Source organism: Myxine glutinosa, chromosome 9 (assembly GCF_964187855.1).
Source record: "Myxine glutinosa chromosome 9, kmMyxGlut1.1, whole genome shotgun sequence".
In the NCBI taxonomy this organism is placed as follows: Eukaryota; Metazoa; Chordata; class Myxini; order Myxiniformes; family Myxinidae; genus Myxine; species Myxine glutinosa.
This window is the reverse complement of record NC_136269.1, coordinates 29,431,475-29,448,013: the sequence shown is the minus strand read 5'-3', so window position 1 is coordinate 29,448,013 and position 16,539 is coordinate 29,431,475. Positions and strand designations below refer to the sequence as shown.

General features: G+C 47.7%; 2 protein-coding genes across 13 annotated transcripts in view; one reads left to right on the top strand and one right to left on the bottom strand.

Moving 5' to 3' along the window:
• Positions 1 to 1,090, bottom strand: part of ABHD12 (abhydrolase domain containing 12, lysophospholipase) — a 66,292-nt gene extending 65,202 nt beyond the window's left edge. The window contains exons 1-2 of one of the 3 annotated variants that reach the window (XM_078784246.1): positions 981 to 1,090; positions 603 to 816 (exon numbers count right to left, since the gene is read on the bottom strand). In XM_078784246.1, coding sequence (XP_078640372.1) covers positions 603 to 763 — 161 coding nt within the window. In that variant the 5' untranslated portion in view covers positions 764 to 816; positions 981 to 1,090. Of the gene's footprint in view, positions 1 to 602; positions 883 to 940 lie in introns of those variants that run through there. The other 2 variants (XM_078784248.1, XM_068129384.2) reach the window with 2 other exon arrangements.
• The window catches only part of LOC137435516 (KRAB-A domain-containing protein 2), a 29,285-nt gene continuing 13,821 nt past the window's right edge, over positions 1,076 to 16,539 (top strand). For 2 of the 10 annotated variants that reach the window (XM_078784243.1, XM_078784242.1), the window contains exons 1-3: positions 1,851 to 1,979; positions 5,483 to 5,820; positions 15,904 to 16,291. In XM_078784243.1, the coding sequence (XP_078640369.1) occupies positions 5,530 to 5,820; positions 15,904 to 16,291 (679 nt within the window). In that variant the 5' untranslated portion in view covers positions 1,851 to 1,979; positions 5,483 to 5,529. Of the gene's footprint in view, positions 1,170 to 1,797; positions 1,991 to 5,482; positions 5,821 to 15,903; positions 16,292 to 16,539 lie in introns of those variants that run through there. The other 8 variants (XM_078784244.1, XM_068129381.2, XM_068129382.2 and 5 more) reach the window with 7 other exon arrangements.

Below are 16,539 nucleotides of genomic sequence, written 5' to 3'. Positions count from 1 at the left end.
TTGATGATTTCATGCAACCTTGACCTTTGAACTTTAAAAAAAATAATTCCCCTGTACATTTTGATTGGTGAACCAATTCAGTAACCCTATATGCAAATTCCTTAAATTTCAATCAGATGAAAATTGACGATTTTATGTGATGCTGACCTTTGACCTTTTGACAATTATTAATTTGCCTTATCCATATTATCTTAATAAAAGTTTTGTGAAAATTTGATGACAAAACTCAAAAGGCAAAAAGTTACAACACAGACACAGAGACAGACACAGAGACAGACACAGAGACAGACACAGAGACAGACACAGAGACAGACACAGAGACAGACACAGAGACAGACACAGAGACAGACACAGACACAGAGACAGACACAGAGACAGACACAGAGACAGACACAGAGACAGACACGTGATTGCAAAACCCCGTCTCCTGCTGTCAGTGTCACATTGTCATGTATACACCTTTCTCTTCAGCCCCTCTGGATAGTCACTCATACACCTGTACACCTGTACACCCTCAGCAAATACATCTCTCGATTCATTCGTGCATTTCCAATGGCAATACACCCGTTCGTTCGTCCGCTTTACCCTTTCGTATCTCTTACCGGCAGCCACAAGCCCTGTCCTCCTTCACACAGCAACCTCTCGCGTCGGGTTCCTTCATTTCTTCCCGCCGGTCTCCTGGTCCCTCCGCTGCTTCCCATCGCCGGTTCCGAAATCTCAGCTCGGAATCCCGTGATCCTCCGTTTTCCGCTTCGGCTCGCATGACGCGCGCACTCACAACCCGCGTCCGTCCGACTCGCCGCCGCCTCAACCTGACTGAAGAAAGCTGCTCGTAAATGAACGACGAACGCCGAACACTTGTTCCATATACAAATGAACAAACGAATGATTCATTAAATAAAGAAAAATCGAAAGGAATGAATTTTTTTTTTTTCAATACTTTTATACTCTGGGTTGTAATCTCCTGATTATCGACTCACATGTCGATTATACTTGGTCAAGCAAATGCAAACCACCGCGTGCATGTCATAACAGTAAGCTGCGAAGCCCCGCCCCCTGGGCAGAAAAGGCAATGGGCTTCTCAAGGGGCGGAGCTTTCTCATCACTGGGAGGATTCGGAGCTCGGCTGGTGGTGTTATGCCGTTATGGTCGCCTCATCTTTTCGAGTGGTTAGTTTCCAGTAATGTTTTAATTTTAACCCCCCATCCTGTAATTTTATGCCGAGTCCTTTGTCTGTCGCGTGAGCAGGAAAGATCATTTCACACTCAACTCATCACGTGACATTCGTCAACAATGGCAATCGCGCGACACTCCCACGAGGAACTAAAAGAGGATAGAGGAGTGGCCAATCCAATGAGGTCGTTTCAGAATTCAGACGGAAGCCGATTGGATAGTGGGTGCAACGCAACGTCACATATTGAGTAACTACTTCCAGTTCCTCACATGATCTAATCTCTTATCGACGTAGACCGTTTATTTATGAGCCACATCTGGTCCAACGTCATCCCATTTCTGTAATGTCTTGTTTAATATTTCCCAGCACATTAATTTCTTATGGCAAGAATTAAACGTGCATGAAGGAGTTGAGGTGTATCTTCGCTTAATAATAGTTGGACTGGTTATCCTCCTTTTCTCATTTCACCGCCGTTTTTATTAATTTTTAATATCTGATTTCAAGTATGAACTTGCCTTTATTAAAATGCTTCTCGAAACATTATTCTTTGAATTTACATCCAAAACAACGATGAATTTATACAAATGTAATTTTTAAAAATTCTTATCTTCAGCAGTCAAATCGCACAATGCGTTTTGGTCTCTTCGTGGTTGCGATTGTAATTCTGTGCTTCGTAGTTTTTATTCTTCTTCCTCGCTTTTTGCTCCTTCGTGGAAGTGGCTCCACCTCTCTGTGGAGACCGCAATCGGCGAGAATCGCTGACACGATTTGTCCTGACAGGATTCGCTTGAGCGGTTCATCCACGGTGAGGAGACCGTATGTTATGATTCTTACGTCTCGGCGTGCATCGCGGACAATAAGAGCTCTTTCTCACCGTTTTGCAAAATCCATTTCGTTTTTCCTGCTTTTAAAATCCATTTCGTTTTCCTGCTTTTAAAATCCGTCGTCCATTTTGGAATCGCTTTGCTTGCGCTTGTGACCCATGTCATTATGAGCTGTGACAATAAAATATTTTCAGTTTAAACTGATCGTGGTAGGGATTAAATCGAGTAGGTAGGAACGTTAAGTAGACCATCTTGTTCGCTCACTTTCATCTGTAGTCCCATGGCACCTTCAGAAAAGGGTGTTATGTTAAGCGCCTACACCAGTGACCATGGTGGGCCCGTGTTGAAAATGAATAGCTCGCATAAGTACGTTGCAGTTTTGGGTTGGTTTTTGTTGTCGATACCCAATGCAGTTGGACTTCAACCACAAAAGAACAGTAACTTTCTGACTACGTGTCTGCACGGGGCTCTACAATTATTACATCCTACATTCTCCCACCCTCCCCCAGTCCCTTCAACCCAGCCCCCTCTCCAACCCCCCAGCGCCCCCCCTCGCCATGATCCCCTGTTGTCGAATTTGATTCTGTCTGGGTGAAAGAACCGCTTGGGGTTAGGGGTTTATGCAAACCTCCCACCCCTCCTTCCTCCAACCCCCCAACGCTGACTGTTTGTGCACACATTATTTCTCCATATTCTGGACTTTTCGCCTCTTTGCTGCACCTTTCTGCACTCCCATTATATCTGCAGCACTTGGACAGCTCCATGTTTTCTTGCACTACCCTACCTGTCTTCTTCTGGGGCTCTGGTTCATTCTGCTGGCTCCACATTCGAGTCGTGTCACAACCTTAGCTTCATCATCCTCTGCTTAATCTCCCTTTGGTTGTCATCTCCGTATGCGGGTTTCAGGAGGTGGAATGGAACCCTTCCAGGTCTCGAAGTGTGTGTGTGTGCGTGCAAGATGTTGTTTGCTGCTATCTTCACACACTGGTTTTTATGGCGTAGTCCATAGGGCAATGCCTGCTAGAACAACGAAAGTTTGGCTTACCTGGTGAGGTAGTTCAGGATTGTATTGCGCTTTGCTGTTGGAGACGATCCAGAAAATGGTGCCTTTCGTTTAGGAGCCATATCTTAACACTGCATCTCAGGAATTACAACAGACCTAGCGGAGAAAAGTAGCGTGGCCTGGCTTAATGGCTGTGTGAAAGCAAAAGACGTGTGCGATTGCCGATTGTCCAATGATATCTCGCACAACAATCACATAACAGACTAGAATGGCACTCGGCAGAGCACATACCTCCACCAGGGTTTTTGTAGGCTGAACAGGGTTTTTGTATACAAGATCTAGGCTCGTGGAAGAGCTAGGACACAGAACAGCTCAGGACACTACATAGCAAAGGGAACACCAGGAGAAAGAAAAACACCAACAGCAGGGCGGAGGAAGAAAGACGACGGAGACGGCCAACCAGGGCACACGGGTAATGACGAGCGGTTGGGGAGAAAGCAAAGGACGAACAAGATGGATACGTAAGCAAAGTTTTGAGAGGGTTTGTGATGGTTTGACGGGTGGAGAAAATATCATGGTTTTGGATGGGGGTGTTGGGGGGGGGGGGGGGTAGGGGTGACGAGCTGGTGATATACAGATGTCTTGAAGACCCTGAGGGAAGAATGAGATTGAAGAGAGTTTGGAAGGTGGTTCCAAAGGCAGGAAAAAGAGGAATAAATGAGTGGAGGTGAGCAGTGTTTCTAGATTTTGGCACTATGAGGGGGTTGCTGGTGGACTTTGTGTGTCCTGTAGATAGATACATTGTGGGGGGGGGGGGGGGGGGGAGGAGCAGAGCACGGAGAGGGCAGGTAGTGCAAGACCAGGTATGAGGTAGGAGAGAGAGACAGACCGCCCACCGACCTGTCGGCAATGGCGAAGTGATAGGCTCATAGACTCGGCTTCATCGTGGTAGATTCCAATGATCTTGAAAGCCTTTGTTTACATTGCATCACGTTGAAGATGTGAGCCAGCAGGGGAGCTAGGCCTGATGGGAGAGTAGTACTCTGTCAAGTTGCAGATGAAAGCCTTGTAGTTGGATAGGGGCTCAGGTGTGCCAAGGAAAAACTTTGCACCACCAAGGATGCCCAGTCAGTGTCTGTCTTTGGAGACCTACTTTGAAATGTGGCTGGCCCAAGGGAGATCATAGCTGATAGAAAGATATACAAGAGTTTGAGTGACAACCTTTTTGAGAGGGTTGTTGAGAAAGTACATGGGGGGACATGACAGGTTGAAAAGGGCAGAGAGAGGAAGTGCAGGAGCAGCAGATCAGGTTTTTAGGACGTGTGAGCTGATGCCTTCCGGTCCAGTTGCAGAGTCTAGGGTTGCCAGAAACCTTTCCACCTTCTTAGGTGCAAAAGACATGGAATCAAAATCAGATTACCAACATTTGAACATTACATTTGTATATCTACTCTTTATGGCCAATTAATCAGACTCGGTGGTGTAATCGTTAGAGCGTCTGCTCTGAGTCTGGGAGGTCGACGGTTCAAACCCCGGCCGAGTCATACCAAAGACTTTAAAAATGGTACGTGCTGCTGTCTTGCTTGACGTTGACGTTCAGCATTTAAAAGGATAGAGCACGGACAATCCCCATCGGAATTGGCATCTGTGGGGAGGAGGAATTTCTTCCTGAGGAAATGCCTCGCTCAGTGCTATGAGAAAAGCGGTGCCATTGTTGTGACGTCGCTGGTACCCAGAGTATCCTGGGAAGTGACGGCACTTCCCCCCAAGCTCAGTGGCTGTGTTAAGTGTTTGGCTCATCGGTATTTCCGTGTGTTTGTGAATGGCAGCTCCATTACGAGCCTTAAACCTTGTATAAAAAAACAAACAATTCAAACGGACTCCCACTCCCTCACTTCGGCTGAATGGATTTAGCCTACTCAAACGGGAACTGTGAGTGGTTCCAGTTGGGCCGCCTTTTCATACGGAAGCCCGGTACAGCAACGGTCTGATTTCAGACCAGGGGGAACACCAGACGAGACATCCTTACCCTATCCAGCACTATTTTAGACCAAGCCCGTCCCGAAAGCAGGCAATATATCACATAACTTCACTGTAAACACAGATTAATATAGGAAAGTTGCTAAACAATTCCAAGAACCATGATAAACATAAACCCTTACTTCAGACTATATTCCTCCCCTCCCCTCTCCAACCAAGCTTGTGATATACGTTTAGGGCAAAAATTGAATAACCCATATCTTGGATATCAGGTGACCTATCCAGGTTTGATTTATTTTATTGATCAGTAAAATTTTTCATGGCTTGATTTATTGCTTATACTTACTAGAGACCACGTTTCATTGAAAGAGCTAAAAAATAATCCAAGAGGATATGGTTTAAAAAGAAAAAGTGCACTGTGTAGCAAAACAACTGGACACTTTTGAAAATGGCACTTGTAATGCAAGGAGCTAACAAAAATTTTTTTCTCTCTCTCTTCAGGTTGTGAGAGAATCCCTGGAATTTCACCCCGAGATTGAAAATTGAGGATGGCAATGTGGACACATGAGCAGCTTGCATTTGTTGTTGAGCAGTACTTTGCGAAGGGACACTCTGTAATTTTGGCACAAAGAGAATTCAAGAGACATTTTGAAGTTTGCAAAGCTCCATCGAGGAAAGTGATTAACAGATGTGTGTCAAACTTCCGGGAAACAGCCAGTGTGAAGCACAAAATGCCAACAGCGAAGCCACAAACTTCCCAAGCACTGGAAAATGTGAAAAGCGTGGTACAAGCAATCGATGCAAGCCCACGAAAGTCAGTCCGCCGTTTGTCGCAACAGGTCGGCATGAACATAATAACTCTCCATCAAACGTTCAAGGGTGAACTGTATACTTGTTGATGAGTCTTTAATGGCCACAATTAGGTCTGCCTTAAAGAAGTTACGCCCCCTGCCTCCAACCCCCCAAGTAGGGCCCAAAACCTTCACCCCAGAGTTAATTCCCTACCTAATGGTATGAGTAACATGACATGAGTATCAGAGCACGACGTTGTATGTGGTGGTGATCATTTCACTTTTCAAAAGCTGGTAGTGTATCCATGAAAAACTCACAACTTTTCAGTTCACCCTATACTTTTGATGTGATGGTTTGATTTGGAATGAACCTTGAATGTCGTATTTTAATTTCTTGTATATTAAATAAATTTGACATGAGTTATCCAATTTAATATGTGTAAATACAGAACTTTGTTACTGCAGATAATTTGAAGATGGATTTAAAAGAAAATGAATACTGTATAATATATAAATATTTGTACGGATAGCATCGTATTGCGGTCTTGGGGAATTGCTGAGAAGCAATGGCAACCACCATACAGGTCCCTTAGAATAGTTATTTCATAGCAGAAGATTATGGTAGTTCCTTCCCCTTATACGGGTTAGTATGTCATCCTTATACTTCCCCTTATATGTGTGCTCTAATTTACATGTCGTGCCATAGTCCGACTTGTAGAGTCCCTATGTGCAGCCTTATGTCCCATTGGGGACAACGAGCATAATGGTAAAAGTCCGTACAAGCGGTATTCGGGAGATGATGAGACTCGTTATGAGATAAGTACAGTCCATGCGAGCTTCATCGATGCATTTTACATGCGCTGATATAAACATCGTGCCAAAAACTTTGCGCCTTTTCTTTATTCCCGAAATATTTCCTTGCACGACCCATAAATACCAGAGTTCAACCTTAAATTCATACACATTTTTATTTACACTTGGTTTTATTTTCCCGTTGAGGTAGCAGGCATTTTCCCATTCTACACCTGTTTGGCTCACTCAAAAGCAACGGCGTTTGTTGCCGGTGCTAATTGGCAATTAGCGACTTGTCTGGACACTCTGTTCATCCCTGCAAGCCATTGGGAGGTGGCGGGATTCGCGGCGTGCTTGTGGTGTGGACTGCGGTCGTCCCAGTGGTGAGGTGATTGAAGAGGGAACCTTTCGGTACACCGGCCAGAAGGACCGAATGATGGCATCCGGCTACGGAAGGCTGGTGGGGGCAGGGCGAAGTGATGTCCCACCAATCAGGGCCCAGATAACTTTCGCGAACCTTCGAGAAGGCTGGTGGGGGCAGGGCGAAGTGATGTCCCACCATTCAGGGCCCAGATAACTTTCGCGAACCTTCGAGACGGCTGGTGGTGGCAGGGCGAAGCAACGGCCTACCAATTGGCATCCCAGGAACTTTCTCGAACCCTCGTCTGGGCCTTACTAAAAGCCCTCGGGTGCTTGGCTTGCTCTCTCTGGCTCTGGACTCGCCTGTCTGCCTGGTTCCTACCCGTGCTCATGTCAATGACTATTCGTTCTCTTCTCTCTCACCTGCCTGCCTGATTGCCGACTGCCTGCCTGTGCTTGTGTTGGTGCCTGCCCGTTGCCCACCCGTGCTCATGTTGGTGCCTGCCCGTTGCCCACCCGTGCTTGTGTTGGTACCTGCCCGTTGCCTGCCCTTTGCCTGCCCTTTGCCTGTGTGTTGGTTGCATTGGGATGGAGGAGCACTGACCAAATTAGGGGCCAAAATACACACACTACACTGCTACACCCTTAAACCCCACCAGTATTTCTCCCATTTACTCCCCCCCGCCCCCTTAGCGTTGGGTTACGGAACCACGACTGGTTCCGTCTGTAAAGCGGGAGGCCGTGAATCTCCACACGACTTTCACTCCCAACATTCGTTCCCCCACCTCCCCTCCCTCCGTAAATGTCTGATATGGCGCCCTGTTTTGTTTAATCATAGTTGTAATCATAAGGCATAGGTTAAGGTTCTGCTTCTCGTCCGTTTTTCTTTGCCGTTTCTAAGTTTCGCTATACGCTTTATGTCAGCGACTGCTTGTAAATATTGATTCACCTTTCCCCTTTGTCCCCCTTGCGTGCACTCTTTCTCCCCCAACCATTAAAGCCCTCAAGTCCCTCCCCACATTCTGCATGATCCCTGTGCTTGTAAATACCTGTAATTAAATCCTTTGTTGATGTTTTCCTTTCCATCTGTCCGTGCATGTTCTTTCTTTCATTGATCCAGCGCTGTTGACAACTAGTGTAGGTGGGAGGCTATTCCCCACGTAACCGGCTCATTAGCCCGGCAGTTACCTTGTGGTGAGCTTGAGCCACCCTCATTCGCAGATCAAATCTAAGATAAGATTGGTACACCGCCGGAGGGTACGTTCCCCGATTGGAAAAGTCACGTGATTCAGGTAAATGGTGTCAAGACGGTAGGACCATGATATCGCACGACGGACCAATTGACGTTTGAAGTTGCTTTGCAACCTGCCGAGTTACGAAGGTATTCGTGCGTGGCAGCCTTGGGTCTGGTAAGTTCAAGAGGGAACGGAGGATAACCCCCTCGTAGTAGATCTGAAACCCATGGCCGTAACAATACTGTAACATTTTTGTACTGATAATGTGATAACATTTGTACGGATAACATACTACTTAAGTTGATCGCAGGAATTATCTTTCATGGATTTTCTTTTGAATGGGTTTTGTGGTTTGTAACTTTTTGCGCATCAAACGTGATTACTGCCTACGTTTACACGGATACAACATGGCCTATCTATTCACTGCACTTAACGTTTGCTGAAATTATTTGCCAGCAAAAAGCATGAAAGTTAGATCCACGCAAAAGCCAAGTATTTTACAGTGCAGTATATTGTAGATTCTGATGTGCCATACACTGTTTAACAGCGTTGGCGTTGCCAAAGCAGTTTCTTATCCAGGGTTACACTGGTGCAATCTTTAACGTCCACCAACTAATGTCGGCAGATGGGACACTCAGTTTAAATTCCATCTGAGGGACTTCACACACAATGATGAATCACTTTACCTGTATCACACCAGGATGACATACACAATATGACCAAAAGTATGTGGACACCCAAACATCGAACATCTCATTCCAAAATCAAGGGCATTAATATGGAGTTGGTGCCCCCTTTGCTGTTATAACAGCCTCAACTCTTCTAGGAAGGCTTTCCACAAGATGTTGAAACTGCTGCGGGGATTTGCTTCCATTCAGCCACAAGAGCTTTTGTGAGGTTGGGCACTGATGTTGGGCGATTAGGCCTGGCTCGCAGTCGGCATTCCAATTCATCCCATAGGTGTTCGATGGGGTTGAGGTCAGGGCTCTGTGCAGGCCAGTCAAGTTCTTTCACACCGATCTTGACAAACCATTTTCGTATGGACCTCGCTTTGTGCACGGGGGCATTGTCATGCTGAAACAGGAAAGGGCCTTCCCCAAACTGTTGCCACAAAGTTGGAAGCACACAATTGTCTAGAAGGTCATTGTATGCTGTAGCGTTAAGATTTCCCTTCACTGGAACTAAGGGGCCGAGCCCGAACCATGAAAAACAGCCCCAGACCATTATTTCTCCTCCACCTAACTTTAGAGTTGGCACTATGCATTTGGGCAGGTTGCGTTCTCCTGGCATCCGCGCAACCCAGATTCATCCGTTGGACTGCTAGATGGTGAAGCATGATTCATCACTCCAGAGAACGCATTTCGACTGTTCCAGAGTCCAATGCGGCAAGCTTTACGCTACTCCTGCCAACGCTTGGCATTGCGCATGGTGATCTTAGGCTTGTGTGCGGCTGCTCAGCCATGGAAACCCATTTTGTGAAGCTCCCAACGAACAGTTGTTGTGCTGACAACTTGTGTGGAGGAACTCGGTAGTGAGTGTTGCAACCGAGGACAGGCGATTTTTATGTGATACGCTCTTCAGCACTCGGCCGTCCCCTTCTATGAGCTGGTGTGGCCTACCACTTCACGGCTGAGCTGTTGTTGTTCCTAGACGTTTCCACTTCAGAATAACAGCACTAACAGTTGACCGGGGCAGCTCTCGCAGGGCAGAAATGTGACGAACTGACTTGTTGGAAAGGTGGCATCTGATGACGGTGCCACGTTGAAAGTCACTGAGCTCTTCAATATGGCCCATTCTACTGCCAATGTTTGTCTACGTAGAGTACATTGCTGTGTTCTTGATTATATATACCCGTCAGCAATGGGTGTGGCTGAAACGGCGGAATCCACTAATTAGAAGGGGTGTCCGCATACTTTTGGTCATGTGGTGTATTTAGCTGGGTCGGGATTCAAACACACCATCGACAGCTTAGAGCCTTGTGCGTACCTTTAGGCCATCCTGCCACCGTTGTTATCTCCACCACCTAAGGCTAAGGTTGGTGGGGGTTATGTTTTCTCCACTCTGCTTGTTTGTCTGTGAACAGGATATCTCAAAAAGTTGTGGACAGATCCGAACGGAATTTGGTGGACAGTTTGGGTGTGTGACAATGATGAAATGATTATATGTTGGTGAAGATCTGGATATGAGAATTTTAAAAGTGATTCTTCATCATTGAGAGATAGGGCCAAAAAGGATATACTTTTTAGCATCTCCCAAAATGTTATGGACTGATTCAGACAAAACCTGGTGGACAGTTTCGGTGTATGACGAGGACTACTCTATCCTATTTATGTGAAAATCCAGATCCGAATATGAGGACTTTAAAATTTTCAGTGATTCTTCACCATTGAGAAAAAAAAAAAAAAAACCACCTTTAGAGGCCATTTTTCCCCGCAAGCGGGGGTTGGCCTTTTTCGGGAACTGTGGTTGTTGTTTTTCGGTCCCCTTTTTGAAGCAATGTTTTACGGCCGGATGCCCTTCCTGACGCCAACCCTTTTTGCCGCCTTTAACGACAAGCAGGGAATTACCAGTGAACTGGTACTCAATTAGCCGACCTCGGAAGGATGACAGGCTGAGTCAACCCCCCTGGCGTTAATTCAGCGATTGACCGGGATTCGAACCCAGGATCCTAGGATCCTAAGCTGGCACCCTAGCCGCTAGCCCAACACCAGGGTTCTTCACCATTGAGAGATGGTGCAAAAAGATGATGCAACATTCGCGGGGGATGCGTTCCTGGAAAATGCCCCGAATGTCCGGGCATTGTTTCAATGGTAGAATGGGGATAGGTTCCCGGTGGTTCATGATTCATGAAAAATGCCGCGAATGGACAGTGCGAATGTCAGGGCATTTTCATTGGAAAAATGAGGAGGGTGGGGGTTCCTGACGGTTCCTGATTCATAGGGGAAAATTTTAAAAGTAAAAAAATAAATTAAAAAAATTTCGACAGTGAATGCACATGGTTACAGCTTCATAAAAATGCTTACAAATAAATAAAAAAGCGACAACACCAGGTACCGTTTCCAGTCGGTGTTTATTGAAGGAATGTGATTAAAGTTTAAAGTGCTTGACCAACCGTACCATAAAAGTAAACATTGGGGCAATACCAGTAAACATTGGGGCAATACCAGTAAACATTGGGGCAATACCAGTATACTGCACTTGGGGCAATACCAGTAAACATTGGGGCAATGCCAGTATGGTAGAATAAACAGTATACTGCACTGACTAAAGGTATTTTAAACCAATTTCAATGCTTACTGGAAGACAGGGCAGCATGTAGAATCATACGAACATAATCATAAAACTTCAAACAAACAAAATACCGATCTTGGGGGGCAACTCCCTCACTCCCCACCCCGTGTACCTCCTCAGACCACAATTTTTCCAATACCTTGAACAACCATTGGTATATCACGGCTGATGAAAGTTGTGGTGAAGTTTCATCGAAATTGCGTGTGTAGGTTCTGAGAAAAAAAGCAAATACCTATTTTGGGGGGCAGGCCCCCCCTCCCCCCCATATACCACCTTAGACCCTCATTTCGTTAAATGCCAGGAACAAACTTTGATACAACATGGGTGATTAAGGTTGTGGTCAAGTTTCATCAGAACTGCATGTGTAGTTTCAGAGAAGAAAGCAAATATCTATTTTGGGGGGTCAAACCTGGACCCAATTTGACTCCCGTAAACCCCTCCCAGACTTCGATTTTCTTAGTGCCATGAACAAACTTCGGTACATCACGGGTGATGAAGGTTGTGGTCAAGTTTCATCAAAATAGTGTTTGTAGTTTCAGAGGAAACAGCAAATTCCTATTTTGGGGGGTCAAACCTGGCCCACTTTGACCCCCGATAAACCCCCTTAGATCCCGATTTTTTTTATTTTTTTTTAAATGCCGTGAACAAACCTTACTCACAACACAACAAATATCATCTGTGCCAAATTTTGTCGCAATCCCATCCGCGGTTTCGGAGAAGAAGTTTCAAGTGTTTATGGACAGACGACGGGCCATCGCATAAGCTCCCCTGAACTTCGTTCCAGGTGAGCTAAAAAACAACAGCAGGTGAGCTAAACAACAACAGCAACCTTTCAAATGATAATTAATTACAATCCAGTGAACTCAAACTCTGAAGAGGACACAGCTGAGGTCGCTAATAAGTCATGCACTGAGGTTGAGGCAGGAGAGGGTGCTTATGCTCCTGAGGTGGTGGGACCAGGTCAAAAAAAGTGTGGTTGAGAGCTGCCTGCCTGGCTCTAACATGTCCACCTTCTCGTCAATAAGCTGCGCGAGTTGAGCAGGGAACAGTTCAGCCGCTTCCTGGTCCGCTGAGGCATGCACACCTGATGGTTTGACGTTGCGGAGACCGCAACCACTTCTTGAAGCAGTCAAACCATCCGCTGCTCGCTCAGAATGGACTGGGGGCGCTTGTACCCACATCACTCAGCGCATCACTCGTAGCCGCACCCGCATCACTCGTGCCCAGACCCGCATCACTCTTGCCCAGACCCGCACCACTCATGCCCAGATCCGCATCACTCGTGCCCGGACCCGCATCACTCGTGTCCGGACCCGCATCACTCGTGCCCGGACCCGCATCACTCGTGCCCGGACCCGCATCACTCGTGCCCGGACCCGCATCACTCGTGCCCGGACCCGCATCACTCGTGCCCGGACCCGCATCACTCGTGCCCGGACCCGCATCACTCGTGCCCGGACCCGCATCACTCGTGCCCGGACCCGCATCACTCGTGCCCGGACCCGCATCACTCGTGCCCGGACCCGCATCACTCGTGCCCGGACCCGCTTCACTCGTCCCCCCCGACCCGCATCACTCGTCCCCCCCGACCCGCATCACTCGTGCCCGGACCCGCTTCACTCGTCCCCCCCGACCCGCATCACTCGTCCCCCCCGACCCGCATCACTCGCCCCCCCGACCCGCATCACTCGTCCCCCCCGACCCGCATCTCTCGTGCCCGGACCCGCATCTCTCGTGTCCGGACCCGCATCTCTCGTGCCCGGACACGCATCTCTCGTGCCCGGACACGCATCTCTCGTGCCCGGACCCGCATCACTCGTGCCCGGACCCGCATCACTCGTGCCCGGACCCGCATCACTCGTGCCCGGACCCGCATCACTCGTGCCCGGACCCGCATCACTCGTGCCCGGACCCGCATCACTCGTGCCCGGACCCGCATCACTCGTGCCCGGACCCGCATCACTCGTGCCCGGACCCGCATCACTCGTGCCCGGACCCGCATCACTCGTGCCCGGACCCGCATCACTCGTGCCCGGACCCGCATCACTCGTGCCCGGACCCGCATCACTCGTGCCCGGACCCGCATCACTCGTGCCCGGACCCGCATCACTCGTGCCCGGACCCGCATCACTCGTGCCCGGACCCGCATCACTCGTGCCCGGACCCGCATCACTCGTGCCCGGACCCGCATCACTCGTGCCCGGACCCGCATCACTCGTGCCCGGACCCGCATCACTCGTGCCCGGACCCGCATCACTCGTGCCCGGACCCGCATCACTCGTGCCCGGACCCGCATCACTCGTGCCCGGACCCGCATCACTCGTGCCCGGACCCGCATCACTCGTGCCCGGACCCGCATCACTCGTGCCCGGACCCGCATCACTCGTGCCCGGACCCGCATCACTCGTGCCCGGACCCGCATCACTCGTGCCCGGACCCGCATCACTCGTGCCCGGACCCGCATCACTCGTGCCCGGACCCGCATCACTCGTGCCCGGACCCGCATCACTCGTGCCCGGACCCGCATCACTCGTGCCCGGACCCGCATCACTCGTGCCCGGACCCGCATCACTCGTGCCCGGACCCGCATCACTCGTGCCCGGACCCGCATCACTCGTGCCCGGACCCGCATCACTCGTGCCCGGACCCGCATCACTCGTGCCCGGACCCGCATCACTCATGCCCAGACCTGCCATATTTGATCAATGAGCGGAGTGAAAGGCAAAATGCAGGTCAATGCCAGTGGGACGAGAAGAATGATTGAGACCCAGGACATACTGCACATAAGTACTCGTGCGGGAATGGTGGGTTGCTGCAGGAGGGGTGAGTCATTTGCCCATTGTTTGTGGGGAATGTTGGCGGTGAGAACGTCTTACTCAGCAGGTGTGAGATGCGGTGAAGCGTTTTAAATGTGTAACTGGCGGGTGATGGTCTTCAGCAGCTGGTGATGGATGCAGCGATGCGTTTTAATTGTGTAACTCGCGGAGGATGACGTTTTGCGCAGCTAGTAGATACGGTGGAGTGTCTTTATAGCGTGATTGATGGGACATGATGCTGTGCAGCTCGCTTATAGAGTGGCTAAAAAAATTTATGCGCATGCGAAAAACAGTGAATGCACGAAGGACAGGCCCAAAAGACCCCGAGGAAACATACAGGACCCAAATGACCCAGAGGAAATGGAGGACCCACATGACTCGGAGGACCCAAAGAACCCAAAAGATCACAAGGACCCAAACCACTTAAACAACCCAGACGACCCAATAGACCCTAACGACCCCGAGGGCACGAATGACCCAAAAGACCCCGAAGGACCTTTAAAATCCCATTTACCTTTAAGACACCTTTAGATTCCTTCACCCTTCAGGCCTTTACACCCCTTAAATCCTTTTAGACCCCTTCGACCTTATACCCATTTAGACCCCTTGTACACTTGACAGATTAGACAGCTTGGACACTTGACCGACAACTTGGACCTTTTTAGACCCTTTTACATGCTTGAGAGAATAGACAATTTTGACCCCTTCGACACTAACTACTATTAGAACGTGTACACTTTAGATTCTAGAACCTTTAAAGTGCAAACTATGCAAGCATCCGTAGTCATCTTGCAAAGCATAGAGGGGCTGGGTATTCTGCTAGTACAATCTAAAGTAGCTACAAACGAGTCTGAAATTGAGGATTTATTATTGCAAAAGTCAAAAAAATTCATTCCAAAAGTCTCATCTTTCTGCTATAGTCTTTTCTTGTTGCTTAGTCCATCTTTATTTTTATATGACGTCCCAAAAATACCGATATCTGTTTTAAAGCTGGCATTCTATTCTAAATTGTTATGTTGTTTTCATGTATTGTTATGCATTATGTTTTCCACTCTGTCAAAGCGCCTTTGGGCTTCTGGAAAAGCGCTATACAAAATAAATGAATTATTATTATTATTATTAAATGACGACACTGAGTTAAAGGATGTGATGAAGTGGTCAAATTTTACATTTATGTACATAGTATGGATATGATCCCTAATTTATTCCACGCTATCCTATTCACATGCTTTGGTGTTTGGCGGCACTGGAAGTTGCAGAAAATGTACCCAAATTTTGGTATAATTGGAGGTTTACAAGTTTTGTACAAACAGATGTCCATACACTATTGTATATCTCACAATTTGGACATTTTTGTTGTGTGCGGAATGCGGATGATTGCTTCCAAGTACTTCCGATTCTGTGAATGCTTTGCTTGTGGCAAGTTTAAAAATAAACTAGGCTGTGACAAGGTTGGTGTCCGAGTATTACTGGTGTTGTCGAGGCTATTGGTCAGTTTATAATTATTTTGATAATTTTTTACATCAGTTGTATTTACCTCTGAATCTATGATAAACAATCAAGCTTCCTTCGATCAGACAAGCTTCCTACAGTAAATACAATCACTTTCTGATTTAACAAGGCTGTATTTCTGACAGGTGATGAACTTGACAAGAGCTCGATCCAGAATTGAACCTATCCCGGGATGGCTGCGGGATCAAGGACTGACTGCAGAGGTACTCCATGCCGCGATTACAGGATTGGGGATGGAAAGTCTCCAATTGCTTTGTGTCTTTGCAGAGCCCTCTACAGGAAGGGCAAAACTTTGTTCTTTGGCTGCACGTAAATTCACCCCTTCCAAGTATGCTGCAGTCTGCTGTTTTATGGAGGCTTGTTGTGCAGTCCAGCGTTCTGAGCAGCTTGCTATACATCAGTATGAGGAAGAAAATGAAGAGGAGGAGGAAGGTTTTCCTGGAATTGAGCGCATTATGATACAAGATGAGCACCTAGATGTTCCTGAAGAGCAGGAAACTGATCAGCATTCGGGTAAGTAATGGGAACTCCTTTTTATGCTTCCACCGATGAAGTTGCCAGAGGCATTGTGTTTTTGGGTTGTCCATCTGTCCGTCAGTCTTTGTGTTCGTAATAGATTCTCGTTACCGCGTTAACCTGAGAACGGCTGAAGGGATCTAAGTTAAACTTGGCTTTGGTATGTATAATGATGTGAAGATGAAATTATTAGATACACCCACACACCAGATTAGAAGTTAGGAGTTCATTTATTTTTCAAGATA